The sequence below is a fragment of the Parastagonospora nodorum genome (genome assembly GCF_000146915.1).
Source record: "Parastagonospora nodorum SN15 chromosome Unknown scaffold_13, whole genome shotgun sequence".
Taxonomy (NCBI): Eukaryota; Fungi; Ascomycota; class Dothideomycetes; order Pleosporales; family Phaeosphaeriaceae; genus Parastagonospora; species Parastagonospora nodorum.
The window spans coordinates 684,838-707,705 of NW_001884561.1; the positions used below are offsets into that span (position 1 = coordinate 684,838).

At 47.0% G+C, this 22,868-nt stretch overlaps 9 protein-coding genes across 9 annotated transcripts; 2 read left to right on the plus strand and 7 right to left on the minus strand.

The window, feature by feature from the left end:
* Positions 1–820: 820 nt before the first annotated feature.
* On the minus strand, positions 821–2,227 carry SNOG_08801 (hypothetical protein; the record flags this gene model as incomplete). The annotated part of the gene is made up of 4 exons (XM_001799056.1): positions 821–1,507; positions 1,839–1,988; positions 2,036–2,102; positions 2,166–2,227. The coding sequence occupies 4 exons, from the start codon at positions 2,225–2,227 to the stop codon at positions 821–823; spliced, it is 966 nt and encodes a 321-aa protein (XP_001799108.1).
* Positions 2,228–3,175: 948 nt separating this feature from the next.
* Positions 3,176–5,757, minus strand: SNOG_08802 (hypothetical protein; the record flags this gene model as incomplete). The annotated part of the gene is made up of 1 exon (XM_001799057.1): positions 3,176–5,757. The coding sequence occupies one exon, from the start codon at positions 5,755–5,757 to the stop codon at positions 3,247–3,249; it is 2,511 nt and encodes an 836-aa protein (XP_001799109.1). The 3' UTR covers positions 3,176–3,246.
* Positions 5,758–11,449: 5,692 nt separating this feature from the next.
* SNOG_08803 (hypothetical protein) lies at positions 11,450–12,003 on the minus strand (the record flags this gene model as incomplete). The annotated part of the gene is made up of 2 exons (XM_001799058.1): positions 11,450–11,829; positions 11,856–12,003. The coding sequence occupies 2 exons, from the start codon at positions 12,001–12,003 to the stop codon at positions 11,450–11,452; spliced, it is 528 nt and encodes a 175-aa protein (XP_001799110.1).
* A 342-nt stretch (positions 12,004–12,345) lies between these two features.
* On the plus strand, positions 12,346–12,927 carry SNOG_08804 (hypothetical protein; the record flags this gene model as incomplete). Its single annotated transcript, XM_001799059.1, has 3 exons — positions 12,346–12,409; positions 12,591–12,679; positions 12,862–12,927. The coding sequence occupies 3 exons, from the start codon at positions 12,346–12,348 to the stop codon at positions 12,925–12,927; spliced, it is 219 nt and encodes a 72-aa protein (XP_001799111.1).
* Positions 12,928–12,941: 14 nt separating this feature from the next.
* Positions 12,942–15,133, minus strand: SNOG_08805 (hypothetical protein; the record flags this gene model as incomplete). Its single annotated transcript, XM_001799060.1, has 5 exons — positions 12,942–13,725; positions 13,779–14,128; positions 14,175–14,239; positions 14,301–14,776; positions 14,827–15,133. The coding sequence occupies 5 exons, from the start codon at positions 15,131–15,133 to the stop codon at positions 13,043–13,045; spliced, it is 1,881 nt and encodes a 626-aa protein (XP_001799112.1). The 3' UTR covers positions 12,942–13,042.
* Positions 15,134–16,074: 941 nt separating this feature from the next.
* Positions 16,075–16,413, minus strand: SNOG_08806 (hypothetical protein; the record flags this gene model as incomplete). Its single annotated transcript, XM_001799061.1, has 2 exons — positions 16,075–16,239; positions 16,345–16,413. 2 exons carry the CDS (start codon positions 16,411–16,413, stop codon positions 16,075–16,077), a joined length of 234 nt encoding a protein of 77 aa, XP_001799113.1.
* A 289-nt stretch (positions 16,414–16,702) lies between these two features.
* Positions 16,703–18,920, minus strand: SNOG_08807 (hypothetical protein; the record flags this gene model as incomplete). Its single annotated transcript, XM_001799062.1, has 2 exons — positions 18,846–18,920; positions 16,703–18,794 (listed from the first exon to the last, which is right to left on the minus strand). Exons 1-2 carry the CDS (start codon positions 18,908–18,910, stop codon positions 16,703–16,705), a joined length of 2,157 nt encoding a protein of 718 aa, XP_001799114.1. The 5' UTR covers positions 18,911–18,920.
* A 1,736-nt stretch (positions 18,921–20,656) lies between these two features.
* SNOG_08808 (hypothetical protein) lies at positions 20,657–21,480 on the minus strand (the record flags this gene model as incomplete). The annotated part of the gene is made up of 2 exons (XM_001799063.1): positions 20,657–21,065; positions 21,113–21,480. The coding sequence occupies 2 exons, from the start codon at positions 21,478–21,480 to the stop codon at positions 20,657–20,659; spliced, it is 777 nt and encodes a 258-aa protein (XP_001799115.1).
* A 440-nt stretch (positions 21,481–21,920) lies between these two features.
* SNOG_08809 (hypothetical protein) lies at positions 21,921–22,077 on the plus strand (the record flags this gene model as incomplete). The annotated part of the gene is made up of 2 exons (XM_001799064.1): positions 21,921–21,964; positions 21,993–22,077. The coding sequence occupies 2 exons, from the start codon at positions 21,921–21,923 to the stop codon at positions 22,075–22,077; spliced, it is 129 nt and encodes a 42-aa protein (XP_001799116.1).
* Positions 22,078–22,868: the final 791 nt, after the last annotated feature.

Consider the following 22,868-nt stretch of genomic DNA (forward strand, 5'->3'; position numbering starts at 1 on the left):
TATAAGCAAAAGCTTTCGTGGTGCCGACATCATTCGTTGATTCAAATTTGTCTGTCTAAGGTTACATATTTATGATAGCCCTCAATACCTCCAACGCTATCCATCGGCCGCAGTCTCATGCTCAACGTCGACGTCGACTGGCATAGATCAGGTCGTCCTCGCAATCACCACACAAGTAGTCGAGGGTATGTTTTCTCGTATCCCAAGGTTTTTTGCATTGCCACCCTCGGGCTAAAGATTGGTTGCACAGAACAGGAAAATACGCTCCCCAATGGCTACATAGCTTAAATCACTCGTGGGCAGTGTAGCACATGGTGTATGATTGCGGTTTCCGATGTAGGATGGTGAGAAGTTTGTATTGTTGATCGTGGAAGTCTGATAACCGAGGAGTAATGTATTGGATGTGTGGATTCGATGGATTTGTGCTTGTGTAGTTGTTGTACCAAGGAGATCAAAATTTTATCAATTTATATGCCAATTTGGTGACCCGTGGCAGTTGAATATGTGTGCAGTCAATCCATCAATTCACGCCAAAAGCGACGCAAGCCGTTGAGCACCGTGCAACGACATCCCTTCAATGCCCCGTCGGAGAGGCTTCAATAGCATAGCTCAGTGCGAAATGAAGAGTGATCGACTTTGAGTACGGACCATGGAGCACAATGTTGATGGCGGCTCTTGCGGACGCCGCTACTTCATTGACAGCCGGAGCACGGCATTCAAAGCTTACCAGGTCACGATATATGCAGGCTGAGCTGCAGCTTGGAAGACCATTACGTGACACATTCGATTCATTTCTCGTTCTCCCTGTGCCCGCACTTCTTCAAGTGATACCTAGCACCATCCTCCCTTTCTTGTCCCTTTCTCCTCTTCCACCATCTCCCATATGTACATTTCCCTCCGCCCCATACTGCTGCAGCATCTCAATCATGCGACTCCTCTCCCTCCCCTCGACGGCTTTCCCCGTGAGCGCAAGATACAGCGGCGTCTCGCCATCTTCCGTTTCATGATTGACATCCGCGCCCTGATCCAGCAGATACTTCGCCACCTCGAAGCACCCGGGCGTCTTCGTCGCCAAAACCAACGGTGTCTCGCCCACAGCGTTCAGCATGTCAATCGAATGGCCCAGAGACAAAAGGTACTCCAGAGTCGGTAGTTGTGCTCCCAGAGTTGCTGCGTGCATAACGGAGTGGTAGATGTTCGGCAAAGGCATAGTTTTCGTGATGTCCGCGCCAAAGTCAAGCAACACTCTGAGAATGTCTGGCGACATCTCGTATGCAGCGCGGATGAAGAAATATCCAAATTCGGCATGGGCTACCATTGGATTTGCACCTTCCCAAAGTATCCTTTCGACATCGCTGGCTGTGGCCTCGGCGGGCACATTGGCGAGTATGCGATCTACGCCCACCCGTGAGCTGACATCGAGGTTCTTTCGGTTTTCCTTCGCTACAGCGACCTTGTCGCACGTGATCTTTTTGTGGATAACGGAAACGTTAGAGCTGGTGATTGACTGTGAGTATTTTGACGGCGAGTATTTCGACGGCACTTTCGTTGTTGAGGAATCATGGGTTGCGTATTGCGCTGTGATGCCAGAACTCCAACTGCGTGTCTTCTTTAGGCGAGATTCGGGCGCTGTAGTCAAAGTGGGGCTCGTCAAGCCATCGTCCGTGTAAAATGTGCCACGTGACAGTGTAAGTGTTTCGCGGAGAGACGCTCTCGATCTGCTTCTTCGACTCGTCTTTGGTATGGACATTTCCACAATCCTCGAGTGCCGCAGTGGTTGAGCATCATCTGAGACCGGTATGCCTGCCAGCCATGAGCCAATACCCTTTTTGCCAGACGACGATGATGACATCGTATTTTCGTGCAATGGGGCATGCCTTAGACTGCGGCGCGAGTCGCCCAAGGACGGCTCCAAGGAATCTGGTCGTGGAGTCGTTGTGCGTGGCACAACTGCTTTTTTCTTCCTGGACATGGCCGTAATGCATGACCTAAGTAGACGAATCGCTTGGAGAAGCGAAGGTAATCGTTCTCGTGCAATGTGATTGACTTGGATCTCTTCGATGTCGGTCTTCTTCAAGAGCTCATCGGTAGCTGTGGTGATGCTGCTAACATATCCCCCAAGAAATGAATCGATAGTCGTTTCCTGTCCTGGTATCTGTACGTACAAAGCCAGGTAGTCAAGAGATAAGTCCAGCACCATTCTTGAGCCCTCGAGGTCTTGTCGCATGCTGGCGAGGACACCATTCTTTGAAGTTTGCCAGTCATCTTGTGGCAGTAAGCTGCAATTGAGTCTTAAAAAGGTCTTGTGGAGACGCTCGCTGGTATTGTCACAAGAGTCCAGTATCTGCGTGAAAGCATCCAGAAGTGCTTCTGGATACGCTGAACGGGAGCTTGAAAAGTCGTCCTGTGCAATGCCAAGACCTGTCCGGATAATCAACAGATCATTGTTGATCACATTCAGATCATGTCGCGCATCTCGCACTTTGCGCGCGAATTGACTGATATCTGGTATGACCTGTCGTCATGGGTATTAGCTGTTGCGCAGAAGGGGGTCGAGAAGAGGACTCGCTTGGGCAATCGAGGTGTTTAAGGCAGCGCACCTGGCGCTTACGGTACTGGACTGAAGCATCGCGGGGCCGCTACTGGAACGCAAAACACATGATCTTGGCCGAATGCTGGCGAAAATTGGTCGCTCTGGGTTCTCGGGCTCCTGCGATAGATTGGATGATGTCGGATCCAATGGTTGTGCAGTGGTGAGCTGGTGATCACCGTGATTGATGTTCGCGACCCCTTTGGCAGAGAGCGGAGAGGGCCCGTTCACAGGCAAGATGGGCCAAGGATGTCAACTACACCTCAAACTGTTGGCGTCGAACGAAGCGCCGGATACGGAGCCGCAGCTGACTCCGCTCCTCCCGCAAGCATGACCATGTCAATCAAATGCGACACCAGAGCACAATGTGTGGCTTGCTGTTTAACACGCGGTTTGATGCGAAGGCGTTACAGTTAGCTCAGGCACAGGCAGGTGTGGCGATATTATGTGGGTAAAAAGGCACCAATCGTTCGAGAGTATGCGGCTTGCGCACGGATGCAGATATTGTTTGCGGTTAGATGAAGTGGAGACAGGCGACGGGTTAAAATGAAATCGTCACAGGGGCGTTTGGACGCCGTCGAACACGAAAACACAGATTTGTTTTTGCTGTATGTGGAAAAAAACTACGGTAATTGAGTCGATTTCCGCTCAACACATTAGTCGACTACGCCTGGAGGGAGGAATGATATGTAGTCGAGCGGCGCTGGCTCGATACCGTCCGCTTGACCGATAATGCGTACCTCGTCTCCTTGCTGAACGGTCACGTTACTGAAAGTAATACGCGTCGCTGAATGGCCATCAAGATAAACTGAGGGCGCATGTCCCAGGGTATCTTCGTGATTGCCGACCCACTGACCAACAGTTTTATTACCGACTTCGAGCCAGTACTTTGCTTTCCCACCGATAAGGTCGAAGTAATTTACGGCGACATCGTACACGCCCGACGCGAAAGTCACATTGGCACAAGCAGTGCCTGTCGTGCTGTTCGAAGTAGTAACGATAGCATGATATCCAGATGCAGTCTCGAATGGGCTGACAGCATACGGCTTGTAGCCAGAAAGTGTCATCTGCTCGGCTTCGATGCGGTACGGATGGTTGTTAACGCGGTCAAGGTCGTCGGGGATTCCAGAGAGGTTGTAGTAGAACATATTGATGGCGTCGCGCCAGACCAAAGAATGGCCTGCTTGGAACTTTTGCTTGAACAGCACGTGCTCGTAACGTTGGGTATCGATCTTGCCCTTGAGAGATTCCCATTGCTTAACAAAGCGTTGTGCGGTCGCAGCACCTTCGTAGTGCGCGTCGTAGAAGTGCTGGATGACCGTCTTGCCGGATCTCAGGCGATGTGTATAAGGCAAATGATGGAACCACAATAACAGCTTATCTGGCGTCGTCTCCACGTTTTCATACATGTCGGCGATCAACGGCGGATATTGAGCTGAATTTCCGGTGCCATTCCTGACAGTACGATCCATGCCAATGCTCAGATTATCGGCGCGGGTCCACTGGCCCCAGCCATTGTTGTCCTGAGAGGCAGGATTTGCTCCGAAATGCGTGTAGAGGATATCGGTCAAGGTTTGGACACCGAGGTTGCCGCTATAACTCTCATACGCCGGCCATGACCTCATCGACATATCGACAATAGTGTCCATAACTTGCTCGTCAGCTCCAAAAGTCAAACGAATCCAATCCTGGAGAATATCTACAGAATCTTCAGAAGCGTTCCATGCCAGTCTTCCATATGCGTACAAGTTGGAGGGCGCAAGAAAGCTTCCAAGCCAGGTAGCATTGGATCCTGCACCCGGAACACCAGCATAACCGCCAAGTGGCCGGTTGAAGCGCTCACCGGAGATGATGTCTTTGACCTTTGAGGAGCGGTTGTCTGCCATAAGATCGAACTCGAGGATTTCTTTCCAGAGTGGACCAAGGTAAACCAGATGATCGTTTTGGCCAAGATACTCTGGAGTGACTTGAAGCTCAATAGCGGTACTGGTATTTCGCAGGGTAGAGAACAGCGGGCTTACTGGCTCGCGTACCTGGAAGTCGATTGGTCCGTATTTGATCTGCACAATGACATTATCGTCGAATTTGCCGTCCAACTCTTTAAAGAAGTCGACTGCTGCGTTGGCTCGATCCGCCTTCCAGTCTGAGTACTTGATGTGGTTATCGTAGACAAACGCACGGAACATGATGATTCCCCCATGTGGTTTTGCGGCTCGTGCGAACATATTCGCACCGTCAGCAAGTGTACGATTATAAGTCAACGGCCCGGGTTGACCTTCGCTGTTTGCCTTTACGAGGTAGCCAACCATGTCAGGAACTCTCTGGTAAATCACATCTGTTATGTTCGCCCACCAGGCATCCACTTTCGGATCAAGAGGATCGAAGGTTTTGAGACCTCCGAAAGTTTGCGGTGATGCAAAGTTTAACGAAATTCCCAATTGTACGCCATAAGGTCGCATGGCATCTGCCAGTCTCCCTAATCCTTCGATGTTTCTATCGCTAAGCAGAGTCGCATTGGCATTAACGTTGTTAACGATCATTCCGTTGATGCGGATGGACGCAAGCAGACGAGCGTACTGAGCCGCACGAGTAACATTAGTGACAACAAAGCCATCCCGGAAGAAGAATGACGGTCCAGCATAACCACGCTCAATACTTCCGTCCATGTTGTCCCACTCATTCGTCCATCGGATTGGTACCTGAGGATTGTAGACGGTGGAAGCAGGCTGGAATTTGCCTTGAGCTAGTTGCGAGAGATACTCAAAGGCTCCATACAAGGCACCGCGCTCGTTGGACCCAACGATGGTGACATTACCGCCCTCAGTGCTCAAGTAGAATCCGTCCTGCTCCAGATCACGTGCTTCTTCTGGCAGACTGGACATGCTTCGGTAAGCCTCCACCGTACCGACGTAGATGGCTGAAGAGCCACTACTAGTCGAATTCACCGATTCCAGTTGCTTTCCGAAAATGCCATGAAAACCTTTCACCAACTCTTGCTGGGCGGTATACACCGGACTGCCTTTTGTCGCGTTCAAGGCGAGGATCTGTGATGGAAGTGCCGTGTAATTGCCGGCGCCACGGAAAGGCGCGTATCGTAGCCACATGTTTGAGCCATCTTCTGCAAGAACAAGGCCTATGGCCAGGAGGAAGCCGAGAAATATTCGCATAGTAGAGTCCGGTCAAGATGTACAACACTTGGCAGCAGCAATAGCGATTGAGAAGGGCAGTCTCCGGTTATTTATCTCTCTCGATGTTTGAACTTGCCGATTCTCCAGATGCACGCACTTGTAGAGCACTGCAATGCTCCGCACGTCTGACACTTGCGATTGGAGGAACCTCGCGGTCCGACCTGTTCAACGGGGCTGCACTGCAGAAGTCACGCGCATCTTCATCGTAACGAGTCACTGACAGACGATGATTAACAGCGGTTTGAGGTCAAGCCTTTCAGTATTCAGCCTAAAAGCTTGTAATGACACGATGGCGATCGAATCGAAATGCTTCTAGTGTAGGTAGGGTGGCGCTATGCAGGTAAAGCTTGTGACGGAATATCCGAAATGCGGAGAGGCTTCCAATGTCGGTGGGGAAAGTCCCGGCATTTTGAGTCAATAACCCGGGGTTGCTTGTTCTCTCTCCTTCCGTGCGGGGTTAGGCTCGCCCTCATCAATGGTTCGTCGTGCACCTCTGGACATGTTTGTAAAATGACTAGATGAAGAATACGTTGTCAGATGCAGTAAGAGACGTAAGGACTTAGAGTAGTAGTGCTCTGAATATGTGTTTGAGATGTAAGCGGGGAACAGGATCTCCGCGTCGCGCTAGTCCTTAAGGTATTAACGTGCCTGTGCGCGCAATGCCTAGATTCGCGCAACGCTCTACTAACACTATATTAATTATCTTAAAAATAAGGCTATAACTCTACTACTACTTAGTACTATTATAAGAAAAGTTAGTAGTTTAGTAAATAAGACTTTATAATTATTTTATACTATTTAAATTTACTTAGAAGCTTAACGTTACGTCTCTATAATATTATCTTTAGTAGAGAAGCTTAAAAGCGCATAATAGCTTACTTAGCAGCTATATTATTACTAGAATATTTCTAATGCTTCTCTTTAGAGAAGACTACTTATAAGGCTTTACGCTTACCTCTTTAAGATAATTATATAGCTTTCTTAGCGTTATGCTACTATTTCTAACGCTTATATTTAGCTTATTTCTTAGTCTTCTCTTTCTCTCTTACTATCTTAAGTCTCTCTTATTCTACATACTTATTCTTTAGCTTAATTTAATACTAGAATTTAGTAACGTATTTTATAACTAAAGCGCGCACCTAACTAAGTTACGCACTTTATCTTACTAAAATGCCTGCATAGCAGTAATGCATAATATCTTAATAACGCTAAGCTTAAAATTTCTATACTAAAGTAGATATATAGATTGCTATCCTTAATATATAAAATTAGCAAATTTAGAGCGTTAGACGCGCTATAGCTATCTATAATATCTCTAAAATAACTATCTAAGACTATTATAATAGAAAGCATTCTTAACGTAACTATAAACTAAATATAAAGCGCCTAATAAAACTAGAAGAGGAAGTAATTATAGAGCGTATACTTAAGTATTCTATATGCAGTCTATCTATCTTAAAGGCTAATATATAAGATATAGCTAATAGACTGCTTAGAGAGCACGCTAGCAAGCCTATTAGTAAGAACTAAGTTAATAACTTTATTAAGCGTACTCTTAAGCTATATAAGCGCTAGAGCTATCTATATAATTACTAGTAAGCTACTTATAAGGACTTAGCAATTATCTAGCTCTAGTTTACACTTATTTAGAGTATAAAGGAGAAGTATAGAGTTATAGATAAGAATATATATAACTTTAATAAGTTTAGCTTCTTAATAGGTAAGATATTCTCTTAGCTTATAGTAATAGGTTTAGAGAAGCTTAAGAAAGCAAAGAAGCTCTAGCTTAGCAATTATAAGTAAGTTACGCTAGTATAAGATATTAGCGCAATAGAGAAGATAATTCTACTCTTCTTTATCTTTATAGGCAAAGTTCTTATCTTAAACTAGTTCTATAACCTTCTATATAACTAAGTTATCTAAGTTAGCTCTACTAGCTAGATAAATAATAATCTAGCGCTTACTTAGCTTAAACACTTTAACTCTTATATGCGTTTTATTAAAGTATATAAGCTGCTTATTATTAATAGCTATAAGAGCTATTATATAGTAGTATTCTAGAAATACTATAAGAAGAAGAAGATTATTACTCTCTATATACTTGCGTACTTATTACACTTTTTATAGCTACTTAATATTATATATTTCTTACTATTAAAGCGCATATATAGTAATAGTATCTTAGCTTTAGCATATAGTTATATCTATTATATTAATAAAGAAACCTTTCTACTAACCTTTAAAGCTACTTTTAAGAAGACGTTTATAGCAGAGAATATTTATATAGAGTTTTAAGGCGCTAGACTAGTTCTATATAGCCTAGAGGCAGTATTATTAAAGCTTAACGTATATCTCTATACTCTACTATTAATAACTATTAAGAATAGTACTTAGTAAGTAAAGATACTATATAACGCCTATAAGATAGAGGCATAGAGTATACTTATTTAATAGAGAATATAAAATTATATAAGTTCTATAGTAAGGTTAATAGATAAAAAGATTATATAGCTAACTAAAGGCACTTAGTAGATAGCGTATAATATAGTATTAGTATAAAAAGAAATAACTTACTTTTAAGATACTATAAAAGTAATAATAAAGCGTAAGGCGTATAAATAATAATATATATAAGCAGAGAAGACCTTAATAGTTAGAGAGGTATTAGACTTAATTACTGCAATAGCAGAGAACTATTATAATAATAGTAATAGACTATTAAAAAGAGTATACGTAGAGAGGCGCTGCAGTACTTATAGTAAGACTAGATATAATGCCTATATTTATAAAGTAGAGATAGAGAATATAGAAGATAATAACGCTTCTAATAAATAATATATTTATATTTATAGTATATAAATTTATTATAGTATTGCGCTACATTACTGCGCAGGTGTTTTAGTAGAGTAAAGTGCATAACTTAGTTAGGTGCGCGCTTTAGTTATAAAACATATTAGCCTTATATACCTTCTTATAATAAGCTTTTTAGAGTTTCTCTTCTATCTTATTATTAGCTCTAACTTTCTCTCTTATATAAGCCTCTCTAACTTTTTAAGAAGACTAGAGCATAGCTCTACTATAGTACTCTTAACGCTATTAAAGGTTAAAAGCTTTGCTCTTCTTTTTATACTTCTTTTTATATTATAAAGCCTCTTATATACTCTTAAGCTTATGCTATAAAAGCTAATTTTAAATAAAGAGTTAATAAAAAGTATAGCTTAACTTTTTAGCCTTATTCTAGTAAATATTCTTTACTATAGCATATACTAAATGCTATATTTATAGCTAATTAGATAATAAGAGTCTTAATAAGCTAGATAATTATTTAGGTATTTAAGTAAACCTTTTAAGCATAACGTTAGAGTTTTTTAGCTATATTTCTATTATTTTAAATACCTTTAAGATAAGCATCTCTCTACTAAAAATAGATATTTAGGCATTCTAAAATAGACTAAAAAAGTTACCTTTAGTAATAGAGATAAGCTCTTAAGTCTTATAGAGATAAGTAGTAAGGCGTTAGATATAAGCCTATAAGAGTAGCTTAAAAAGTATAACGTTAAGCAATTGCAGTATATAAGTTAAATAAGATAGAAATACTATAAGAAGTATATAATTATAATTGCAGTAGTCTATAAAAGCTATTATTATATAGCTTCTATAGCTATCTAGAATAAGCAATTAGTAGTCTATTCTATAGTAAGCTTTCTACTTTATATAGCAGTTAAATACCTACTTAAGCTAGGCTAAACTAACGTTATTATTGCTCTATTCTATTAGTATAGAGATTATAAAAACTTAGTATTTCTTAATGCTTATATTCTCTACCTAGAATAATTATATTGCACTATTTTTAGCTAGATAGATAAGACTTAGTAGTAAGTAGCTCTTATCTGCATAATAATAAGCTAGCACTATTAGAAACTTATATAATCTATTCTAGAGAGGTACTCTAATCTCTTTCTTCTTCTATTAATACTAAGAAAAGATCCTTTTGCTTCTGCTAATAAGGCTTATTAAGAAGCTTTTCTTATCTATATTATAAGTATTACTTAGCTTAATATTATACTTCTTTATCTTTCTATATAGCAGCTTAAAGTAGAGTCTATATTTAACCTTAGAGTTAGCTAAGACGTATATATAATTAAGCTTAGTAGCCTATTTTAAGATAAGATAGATATTATAGTAATAGATAAAATAGATAACTTAGCTATTAGAGATAAGCTTCTAGGTAATCTCTAATAAGAAATTTTATATTATCTGCCTTATAGAAGGAAGGCTTCTTTTAGTAAAGCTCTTTATATAGCATATAAGCTTTAACTCCTATTATAAGTTAATTTTAAGCTAGTTTTATACCTAAGTCTTCTTTAGTGCTTATAGCTCTTAGTATCTTTAGCTTAGCATTAATTAGTTAATATTATATTTAGCAGTAAGCTTTATATATAAGAGTTATTCTCTTTTATCTTATAATTCTAATTCTTTAATTATAGCTTAAATTAGATCTATATTTATAGAGTTATAGCGCGTTAAAGTTAGCGTTAGTTACGTATTTCAGTAGTAGGCAGGGCGTTGCGCGAATCCAGGCGTTGCGCGCACGGGCACGTTAGTGCGCGAGCTCAGCTCTAATACGTCATCCTATCGGAAGATTTGAACATGTCGAACAATTGTACCGCATCTGCAAGTCTGAGCACGAGTCATATTGTCAGATTATCCGTGGACCTGGGTCCCGAACCCTTTTGCATCGACCCGACAAAACTGGAGTACTCATGGTTTCTTCTTCCTAGCTTGTCACGAACAGTAACCCACGGTTGCTATGGGCCGATTGCAAGCAAGGACTTCGGCTCTATTGATTGGTGCGAACTCATCTTCTTACCGCATGCAAGATTAAAATAACCGTGCATTTCCTCGCGCTAGCTTCACCTCTTCTCTAGTTCTTCAAGAGCTTCCCGAGGTTCTGCCATGGCAAACTCATTGGACTCCGTTTTCAAACCATCCACTTGCGCACGGATCACCTCGCAGCAGTCGTACATACTGCATAGCCTGCAAAAGCGATTCAAGGGAGGTACTTGAGAGTTTTCTTTTAGCAGCCGCACCACAATGGCCACTACTTCAATTGCATGCTCGAAACTTGCACACGACATAACCGAGCTCCTCTATCGGTCGATATCGCGCTGGATAGATCCAGGAGTGAACCAAGACAATAGAACACGCGTTCGCACACTGCGTCAAAGGCCCCGATATGGAGGCTACTGAATGCTACTTGGGCCGTCTTATTGAGTTGGAGGAGATGCGCTCGGAAGTTTGCTGGATCAGCAGTATCACTGGTCAAGTAAAGGCTGTTTGTCTCGCCAAAGAGTACATGTCGCCGCAAGTTGATCCTAAGGTGAAGGTTAGGACTAACTTGGTGTTGGAAAGAATGTTGAAGGAGATCATGGATATTAGGAGAACATGAAGTTCTGATCAGGCTCACTGAATCGGACGACGGGTTACGTTCACATTTCCATTGCTTCTACACGCCTCATAGAGCAAAACGATTCTATCGTGTGTCTGATGGAATATGCGGGGCCCATGTCTGAAATTTCCACGCCATCATGTGCGGATGTACCAAATGGTAACTATCTTCACGCAAGAGCTTCACCTTATGCCGATGCTTTGCTCCTGGCCTTTGGGTCTTTTAGCGCCTTTTCGATGCCGAGGCCATCGCGGCCTGTAGTTCGTTAAGCTTCGCAACGCTCTCGTCTGAACCCAACAGGCGACACTTGTCCATCTCCGTGTGGATGGGGCGAAGTGCCTCATGTGCCGTCACCAAGTGTTCGGCGGCACCCTCCTTGGCCTCAACCAGTTCGATTTTCAGGTGTCGAAGAATGTCGCAAGAAGATCCTCCAGCACAACGCCGGATGATCTGTTCCTGGATATCCGCGATCTTGATCTTGAGCTCCTCGTGCTTGTTGATGCTAAGATAATGGGTGGCAATCAGAGCTTGTTCTTCAACCGTGATAGAAATGCTGAGAAGGGCGTAGGAGAAGAGATGTCGGAGTTGTCTGAGGCGCGAGACTGAATTGGTTGTTGATAGCACAGACCGAGTAGGTGTCGTTGATATTGTGTGCAGCTGATGAAGGAGCCGACAGTCGTGTGGAGAGCTTGTAGCGCGCAAAATAGAATATTTAGGTTCTCGAGGTGCTCATTAGATGAATCTTTTGACAGTTCACGATCGGTGGCGGAGATCATCGCAAGCTCGTGTCGATGCGCGCGCAAGGAACACCAAAAGTTCACTTTCACAGTGAATGCTTCGTTGTATCGACTGGATGGTTCGTAAAGAGATCCTTACCACGTGCTCTTGCGAACAAAGGTGAGAGTGGGTGTCTTTCAAGCCAGCGCTGTGCACGTGGGGATACTATTTGACTGAAAGCGCTTACTACATGTGGATCGAAGCAGAATTGAAATGGCTAATTTGATCTTACATGCAGTTCTCCTAACATGGACCATAGGAGTGCCGTATATTGTTCTTGTCTTTGTTGGCGTCCTCCGTTGGCTTTTCTTCTCATTTTAGAATTTACACCTCATCTCATCATGTCTATACCCTTCCCAGTCATCCTGAATACCATCTTGAAGATCTTCTTGATCAAGCGAGAGGGTCTCATGGAATTTTAACTACAGCTGTGGTTAGCCTTGGCATGAGAGTAAAAAATCTCACAACCGCGACCCACGATAAGTGCAATAACCCTGAGCTCAGCATCAATAGAATCCAGAGATTCCGGCATTTAGGCTTGACCTTCAGCAAGTTGCGAGTGCTTTGTATGCCCATGTCCAACCAGGTATGCTTGCCGTGTGCGTGGTCGACCTCACTGCGGGTTGGGGCAATGAGCAGTTGAGCGCAGTAGTACTCGCACCCAAGAGAACAGTAGTAAGTGCATTGACACCGAAATGCATCCATATATTATACTGTCGCACATCTTCGCATGCCGATTCCCCAGTTAGTGTGAGAATGTCGACGGAATTCCGTTGTACACTGTTGCGTTTGCGTATGGCGAACATTGTAATGCGCAAGTTCATGATGAGCACTAGAATAGAGGAATAGCAAGGCAGGTGGCACTGGGCGAGGATAGTGAGATAAAAGGACACAAACACAAGAACAACAACAACAATGGATGAAAGAGCAGTGGCCCATGATTTATATCATCAAATTAGGTAGGTATCATCGCCTCGTCTCCATGTCGTACACATCGGTCCTTCAACCGATCCATATATCCCACATCTTGCCAACCGCCTAAGCATGCCTGGCACTCTCCTCGGCAACACTGTGCCTGCGGTCCTTGCCCATATACGTGGAGTCGGGAAGCATGTTGAGGCTGTCCTCCTGCTTGTCCGTTGGGCGCTGATGGAACCAAAACAAGACACCTCCAATGAACGCCAGAATAGCAACGGTAGTGTAGTTCCACACCAACAACGGGTCCTCGGATAGCGAGACAAACGCCTGGCCAAGCGCGTTGGAAAACGCAGACATGAAGTGCCAGTACGAAGTAACAAGCGATCGCATGTTCTTGGGGGCCTTGGTGAAGGCGAATTCCAGACCGGTGATGGATGTGAAGATCTCGGAGAACCCGACGAGCACGTAGGGAACGGCTTGCGTCCACACGTTGACGGGCGCGAAGTTGTCGCACGAGTTCATGTACTTGCCGCACTCGCCGGTTGCGTAGATGTAGTGCTGGATGACGGCGGCACCGACCATGGCGAGGGAGGCGAGCAGGAAACCGAACGCGATACGCTTGATAGGCGTGAACTTGATGCCGGCCTTGCGGAGCGCGGGGTACAGGAAGTTGTCGACAATGGGGATGAAGATGACGAGGGAGATGGGGTTGAGGTTGGTGATGATGTCGTTGGGGACACCGTTACGCTCCATGGTGGCGGCCTGAGAAGTCAGGTTGTTGTTCATCTGGTTGTAAGACAGCCCTGAATTTACGATTAGCCGCGAGTCATGCGAAAGAGACCGGACGAGAACTTACAGTACAGAGGGATCCATGTGAAGCAAGAGCAAGCACGTAGACCACGAGCGACCTGGTCGACCCACGCGTCATCAAACTGCATCCAGTGAGGCTTGCTGGCACCGAGATGGCTAGGCTTGACATCCTCCCAGAAGCGCTCGCTCTTGAAGTTCTTGCGAGTCTGAGCGGGGTTAAGCGACCATTTGCCCTTGCATGCCAATTTGAGGAGCTTGATAGCACGGATAAGGACAGAGCCCGTAGGTGGGTTGAGATGGTATTTGCCCTTGCAGAACCAGAGGACGATGGGGCAGAAGCAGAACATGATGGTAGGAAGCAACCATGCGCACCAGAAGCCCTGGAATGAGGTCAGTCTACAACTTCCAGCGTTCAAAGGTCCGTATAGTGCTTACCACATACTTCTCCACGTATACCATGGAGATTTGTCCAGTGAGAGATCCAATGTTGATAAACATGTAGAAGTACTGATTGAACGTTAGTGGGCGTTCTTCGGTGGCGTATACTACCATCAGGCGATCAACTTACCAAGAAGATTCGTGAAATGGTAATGTTGGGGTCCGTGATAACCCTCTCGCCTGTCTTAGCCTCAACAATAACCCTAGGCTTACTCTGCCTGTATTGCTCCGCAATCAAGGGACTGATGTTGGCCTTGAAAGCACCGGTTCCGAAACCGAGTAGAATAACACCCAGGATGAATGGCGCAATCGCATTGCCGCTGGTCAACACTGTGGGAATCGCCGAAACGATGAGCAAAATGTGACCGAGAATGGAAAATGCAATGGCAATGAAGATGGTGTTGAAACGTCCAAGGTACTCGTCGGCAATGATGGCGCCGATGATGGGCGTGGTGTAGGACCAGAAAGAGTTGAACTGGCCAATACCGAAGGAGGCGCGCTGCCCCATGCCGAGGGCACCGGGTTGACCATCAGATCGAGGGTCGCGGCCGGTGCTTTGCACGACACCATCGATGACAGGAAGGTCCTGTTGGATGAAGTTTGTGTCTAGGAGAGTTAATATGCAGTCATGTGATTAATTATTGGTGAAGACGTACAAAGCACTTGACAACCATAGTATCCGAATCGCTCGCACAACTCGACGAAGGCGATGGTAAATGCAGTCCAGGGAATCTTTCCAGATACACGACGGAGTGTTGCCAGCTCTTCCTCGGTTGGCTCTTCGCCCTCAAGGTCGGCTTCGAACTCGACTACAGGGGCGAGGTGCTGGCTGCCAGCGGTGCTTGACGCGACATCCTTTCCAGACAACGCCTGCTTCTCAGTGACTTCGTACATGGGTGTCGCGACCTTGGGCTCGTGGCTCATGGCCATATCGACCGCATTCTGGGCGGTAGTTGAAGTCATAGTGACAACGAAAGGAACTCACGCTTCGATACGAAAGATCGAAAGCCGCGAGAAAAGATCACGATTGAGCGGATGAGATCGAGCTACCAGCGCACAGGAAGTGGGTGGTCGCGTGCAATTAATACCCATGCCAGCATATGCTACGGCAAACACATCTTGGCCGGGCATGCTTCATCGAGCAGGTGGGTATCCGCTGGTGAGACTACAGCATCTTGGCCTGCTATCCGTCGCGCATGCTGAAAGGCTTGTCGTTATCGTCCCAACCAACACCGCCGCAGCCACTGATATCTGCTAAGACGATGGAAGCAGCATCCCAAGAACATCCCAAGAAGTGACCCACAAGGTCCGACATTGCTTCAGACCTTGGCGAAGGGATGATCAGAAAGATAGCCAATTGGATCTTGGCTCCAACTTCGGTCTTATCTGAACCTTGGGATCGCATCCTGTAGCTTTGAGGTGAAGGAGAACGCCCCATCGGCGCATGCAGCATTGTGAACCTCTGTCGTCAGGACCTTATCCGAGTAGCAGATGCGAAAAGAGACTCGATGCTCGCAATCAGCAGTGCCGGCTAGCTTGCGTGTTAAAGCCAATTTCCGTTCACACGACTGCCCCTCCGCCTGGGCGCCGAGCGGAGAACTTGGCATTCTTGGGTGGAGGCAAAAATACGCACTGCAAGCCTCCTCGGCAGCGACCCCACATCACCCGTGTGCCACAAAGCTGCATCCTCCTTCGCTACTCCAGATAAGGAAGGTTGACACAACGATTATAGGTGGCATCCAATAGCATGTTGTTTCACTCATTCCTGAAGGCTCAGGGCTTTCGGAAACGTGCCGGGCGTTCTGCTTGGCTTCGAGAAGACACGGCGCATGTGCTTATCTCTTGACAATTCGAGACAAGTCGACCGACGAGAGGTCTGCGGTGATTGGCGCAGTGCTTCGATATTATTGCACCGTCTTGTCGCTGTCCATAAACGTTGTTGTGTTTGGCAAGACCGCTGATTTCCGCCCGCTTGGCAGCTCCTTGCAATTGTCCTTGCCTCGCTGTTTTTGGTTTCGCGGTCGACGTTGGTTTGGCCGTCGTTGTGGTCTGGTGGCGAGGTCCGATCTCTGGGCTACCGAGGCTGCACAACAGACGCTTATCAGTGGAGTCAAATTTCTTGAGCGGCGAAGGAAAAAATTCTGGAAGCTTGTTGATGTGGACATCTCACTTACCTTGAGATAGCGGAGCCGCCGAATCGTGCCGACGCAGCCGCTGCGCGCAATCGAATCATGTTCGGGCATGTCCGCTGCTTCTGGACAATGCGCTCACGCAATCAGGGGTGGGGAATGTTACATGCCCAACTCGCTGGAAATGCCATGCAGCGGGCTACATGGTAGTCGCCGTTGCCCCACTCCCATGCTCCAGGTTGCTGGTCGTTAGATGTGCTGATGCGATTAGCAGGCGCGCCGTGCAGCGATAGGAGTTTGTCGACACGTTGGAAATGGAGTTTTGTGTAGAATTATTTCATTTATCATTAAGCACTGCCTAATAGTGCTATTGATGCGATGTCATTATGGTCTGACAATCATGCTAGTTGCCAATTGGCAAGTCGTCCAGAGGAGTACCCTTGGAGTAGTGGTTGATCCAGTTGTAAATTTCCGTGTGCCAGACCAAGCTGTTCTCCTGCTTCAGCACCCAGTGGTTCTCGTCTGGGAAGTTGAGGAAGCGCGAAGGAATGCCCTTAGCCTGGAGAACGTTGAATAGACCAAGACCGTCGGACTCGGGCAGACGGTAGTCGAGGGTGTTGTGGATGACGAAGTGGGGCGTAGACCAGTTTGCAATGTGGTTGAAAGGGTTCCACTTGTCGTAACTGTCAGACTCCCATACAGAGCCGTTGTAGTCGTGGCGAATAAACCATAACTCTTCAGTGCTCCACGCAGCCTTGGTCTGCGAGATACCGTCGTGTGTGACAAGTGCCTTGAACTTCTTACCCAGGTCATTCGACTGAATCCAGTTGGTCATGTATCCTCCGTAAGAAGCACCGGCACAGATACCGTTCTCGGTGTCGATCCACTTCATCTCCGTGTTGACATAGTTCCAAGCGTTGACAAGGTCAGTGTAAGGAGTTCCGCCCCAGTTGCCTTGGATAGCATCAGTGAGGTACTGTCCGAAACCAGTTGAACCAGTTGGGTTGGGTGCAACGACAATATATCCTTGGTCGGCCCAGGTCTGCGGGTTCCAGCGGTTACTCCAGTTGTTGGCGTTGGCGCCCTGAGGACCACCGTGCACGATAAATGCAAGAGGGTAAGTCTTGTTGGCGACATAGTTGGTAGGCTTAACAACCATAGCGTGAAGCTGCTGCTTGAGGTTGGGGTCGGATCCATTGTAGAAGATCTCAGACACGGTGGCAGAGCTCAGGCCGGCGAGGTTGGGATCAACAGTGGAGGCATCAAAGAGAGTGCTCTTAGTACCGTTCGCAAGGATGTAGTACTCAGTGGGCGTCCAGATGGCGGTTGCAGTGACCAAGAGAGACGAGTCGGGAAGCAGAGAATAAGACGAAACCGAAGTATTGGAAGTCAAAGGCTTGATGTCGCCGTCCGCGGTGATGGGGAAGTTGAAAACCTTGACGCGAGCGTAATCTTCGGCCGTTCCGTAGATAGACTTCTGGTCATGAGCCCAGATCAGAGGTCCCTGTACCCAGCGGTCGAAGTCAGCGCTCAAGGCCTTCCAGTTGCTCGTTGCAACCTTTCCACTCTGTACGGCAACATCGACAGTGTACAGCTGCCACCTGTCGGACTCGTAGTAGTCCTCATCCTGCTGGACGTAGGCAAGCTTGCAGCTGTCAGGCGAGAACGAGGGCTGGCCAGAAGCACCCTGGTGGCCGGCCTTGAAGGCTTCAGTCTCAGGGCCATTGAAGGCTACTGCGACTTCTGAGCTGTTGAAAGCACCGAGGTAAATATAGCTGGCAGTGAAATTGGCCTTGTTCAGTTGCGGCGCCTTGCTCAGGAAAGCATACATGGATCCATCGGGGCTAATCTCGTAGTCGCCGGAGTCTCCAAAAGGCTGAACGGGCGTCTCCGACTGTGTGGTAGTGAAGTTGACACCGTGGTTGAGGTTGCGAAGCCCGGTGCCTGCAAGGCTGTAGCTGCCATTGGAGGACAACACTCCAGCAAACACGTTGTAGCGCTCCTTGGTCAGCCATGTGTCCCAGTGGCGAACATATATGTCCGAGTAGAAGCGCGCGCTGCTTTTAGCCTTCACAGCAGTTTCGGGGTTGTAAGCCGTGCCATTGGGGTACGCGAGAGAGTTGACCATGAAGTGAATATCGCCAGTGGAGGTCTTAGCCATTTTGAGCCCAGAGTATGGCGCATCCAATTCAGCAACCTTGGTGCTTCCATTAGGGCTCTTGACGTCGCCGATCCAGAGCGACACACCGCCCGGGGTCTCACCAGTACCGTTGATGTAGACGATACCAGAGCTCGTGCCAGGAATCCATTGGAATTCGTTGACCTCAGAGGCATTCCAACCAGAGTCAGAAACAGCACCCGTCTTGAGGTCGATCATTTGGATGCCATGGCTTGTTGATCCTTCCTCGAAAGAGTACTGGGAGACCGTGAATAAAGCAAAAGTGCCATCCGGACTTGGACTAGCTGCACTCCGACGGGGATTGCTCAGAAGCTTCCTGTTGACGACTTAGCAATAGGTTGTAAATGATGCGAAAGACTGAACTTACTCCGGAGTGATCGCAAAGGCGCCGGAGGCGGCCAATGCCGTGATGAAGCCCAAGAAACGTGCCATTATCAACGCGACCAGCTTGTGCAAAGCTTATTGACTGAGGTCGATGTTGAACAAGAGCAAGCAGACAGGGTAGCAGGCTTGAGTATTTGTATGCCGGAGCGTTGGGTTTTCAAGCGTCCCGACCCTGCAGGATTTCACTAGAGGCAGCGGGGTTCACGTCGTACCTGGCAACCAACCGAGCGGTTGGTGGTCTGCATCGCCATCGAACGTCCTCTAATCCCGGTAATGCTTCCATCAAATGTAGTGACTGAATGCTGCTCGACAATTCTCCTGCCTGTTAGGGCATACCACGGCGGGTGCACAAACAAGCTCGGCCTAGACAGACGCTTAAAAGCATGATTCTGGGTCGTCGTATCGTAAGCCCGGCCCCGCAATATAAAGCCGCTTGGCTTCTTGTGTGATTGTAACCTCACGTGTGTGGACGCACAGTTCAAGGCGTCCGATTGCCAAGTGCGCCGGTTGCAAAATCAAAGTGGCGGGTCACACCGAAAGAGGCAGGTACGAAAGTCGTATCTTGACGCTTGGACTACTGCGTGAAATTTGTCCCGACAATCAGTTGCCTGGCATGTTTTCCAACATTTAATGTGCTCAAAGGACTTAGCCGTGGCTCTGGGCTTTTATTGCCTGCATCAACTCGTTCAAGGTTGGCCGAAGAAGTGCGACCGAAGGATTTTGGGATCTTGGAGCACGTTCTGGGGTTGAGTGCATGGCGTGTGCATCTGCAGCGTGTCACTCGATGCTCGCATCGATGATCCAAGTACCAAGGTAAGGAGCTGCGTCGTTGAGCGCGACCTGGGGTAACTCTATCCTCGCTCGATCTTTTCGCATATCTCGGCCGTCGAAGATTCATAACGGCTTTCGGCTATCCTGGCGTCCCAATGTCGTCGCCAGTCCTGGCGAGGGTTTCGAGCTTCTAAGGTTATCCTTTGCTTGCCACACGTGGTTGGGTTGATGCCCGTGAGATTTACAGTGCTTGATTACCATGCAAGACGGGGCGCGATACAGGTCAGGGTAGACCAAGACCAAAAGATGATGCTTGACTATACCCAACAACCAGCAGTCGTGCGCGGTGAGCGTTACCTATCTTGGACAAGACCAGATGCGTTCGATCGTAGAGGAATTTCGCAACCGATCGTGCTCAATGAGATGCAGCGAAAGAGGTGCTATGAGCTGCGTAGATAGACACTGGTGAGCCAGCCCAAGTTCATGTCGGTCAAGGAAGCCACGATACGAACGCTCATGATGCACTTTGAAGCACTATTTTTGAGATCCAAGGAAAGCAAAAGAATGTAAAGTTGTGATGTAGGGGATGTGAGGTCAATGAAGTCGGATGGATGTCTGTGAAAGTGAGGTTGAGTCTTCGGCTACTTTCTCGGGTCATCTTCAATGCGTCGTCACGTGTACGCTAACAGTCCAGTGTCCCGACCTTGGGAAGCTATCAACAGGTCTCGGGCTTCGCCGCGTACCAACAATAAGACCAAAATACAATTAGCATTGTTCAATAATAAGTTTTGATATATGAAATTACTGCACAGACCGATTTCAGAGCTACACGTACTATATAAATCTTCCATTGCATACCGTGATAAGTACCTTCACAATGTTTTTCGTAGCCCTACAATGATGGCACTGGAGATTCCGTACATTTCATCGAGTGCCACAAATAAAGATGATACCTTGCGAACCAATGTTGCTGTTCGTCCTCTCGCGCGTCGGCAGCGTCGTTGCCACACTCTTTAACCTTAATTAGACTGTAGTAGCTTGCCCAGGTACATCCGTCATGAAACCAGAGCAGCTTGGATTAGTTGAGATATCGACACTATATGCGTGTTTCAGTGGCTGCAGATGTATCTCAGAAGAGTCGTCGTTGTCATCTACCGTCTCAATGAAGGAGCCCTGGTATCTGCCAGCGCCTCTACCTTTCTTTGCCGAAAATACGCCGCTGGACTTGTCACTATTGTAGCCATAAGTGGAGCGACATCCTCCTGATTTGGCTTTTCTGAATAGAGGTCTCATGAGAGGGATACAGGCTAGGGCGATGGCCACAGAAGGTTCGAGACCAGAAAGGATTGTAGCGAGCACGCCAGTGTAAGTCACATCTGTGAAGTCCAAACCGGGAAGCAAGGTTTGTCGATAGACTGTGATCAGCCACGTCCTGATCTTCCTGTCAGCACCGATCAAGGGGTTTTCACGGAAGCTCACCCGATGCCAACGCTGAACAATGCGATGGCCAATATCTTCTTCCTTGTAGCCATTTTGAGGCGGAGAAGATGAGGTATAGGCAATGCAATCATGACAGCGTCAGTTACCAGATTAATGATACCCATGGCGAGGTAAAAGCTGGGCTGACTGCCGCAAGTTCCCTCAAGCGTGAAATCCCAGTTCCGCGCCAGTGGCCGGCAGATCAAAAACCCGGCGAGGATATCGCCTAAATTCCAGCATACTATAAGACCGCCGACAGTCCAAGCAGATCTTATCATCGATTGAGTCGGCATGATCGCAGTGTACATCAGTAACACCGAGAGTTTACTGAAGCACACTGTATTGTTCCAAAGTATCGCAAAGGACATGATGCCTTTGAAGAAGAAAGTTGCTGTGTCGGTATCGAATCGCTCGCAGATTTCGACTGTGTGAAACCCAAATCCGCCATGAGTAACCAGCAGAATGCAGCAAGTGTGCAAAGTGGTATTGAAAAGCCGTTCAGAAGGTTGACAATAGTACAGAACATCACGAAAAAGGTTTTGGCCGTACCAATGCTGTTAAGATACATAGGTCACTCCAGTCAAACCCAAATCCAATGCACTTTCCGATAATGCGCAACGTAACTACAGCTGTAGCTATCATGATGGAAACAGACGACGTGATGAGGATGCCGACCTGGATTCCATTCTCGATCGAAACTTTCATGATAGCGCGCGTCAAACTGGCGGCACTGTAGTGGACTTTGGGAATTGCTTGAGACACTGAGTCGTAGTACGGGCCTAGCAAAAGATTGTTCATCCAGGCCCTCATGTACACTGCAAAGAAGCAGCAACAAGATACTGATGATGACCCGTACGGCGTAGCTACGTGGTAACATTAGGTGGCAGGACATCCCTTCCGCTGCAAGGATTGAAGAGGCACAGCAAGTACCCGTCGTTGATCGCACACCTTCTGTATCTGACTAAAGCATTTGCGGAGCCACAGGCGCGACTTGCAATCTTTCATCCGTCATGATATCTCGTTCCACTGCTCTCATCCTGAGTGTAATGGATCAGACTGACAGGCCAGACGGAATAGACATGAGCCAGGAATTGGGTCGCTCACGTCCGACTCCTTACCTGAACAGGTCTCTTTTAAGGGTACTGACGTTACTGCGTCTAGTTGGGCACCAAGGAATCCTGCACGAAATATTGCGGTTGCTTTGCTCGTAACTGAGACCTCGGGATGGGGTAATGAAGCGATGAAGCTAACCGCATTCGCTAACGTTGACCCGCTTTGGCCGGGACGGCTCACGCCCGATCCTTCACAGCGATACATACCGCATCTTCGTATCTATCAACTCGGATTCACATCTCATATTCAGCTCGAAATCTTTTGAAGTGGTCACTCTTTGTAAGCAATCCAAAATGTCATCACAAGACCCATATGCCTGCCAGTACCACGTAACGCCACGGGCCACGTTGCCGTCCGCGCCGCAATCCCGCAGCCCTCGCATTCCGTGGTTCAACCGGCTTTCCTTGCATTGCGGGACATTCAAGGCTAGTCAGGGCCTCTATTGGACTGCACCGAGGAGATTGTGGCATGGGCTCTTCATGAAGTTATTCCACCAAAGTTGGTAGAATGCTTGCTCATGCAGCAAGCGACGCCGGCATCACGCTCTCTCGGGTTCGATCACCGCTCAAATGTCGTATGGCTATACACAGCATGTCACATGCGGTGGAACTGTGGTGTCCGGCTGCTGCCTGTTTCCTAACTT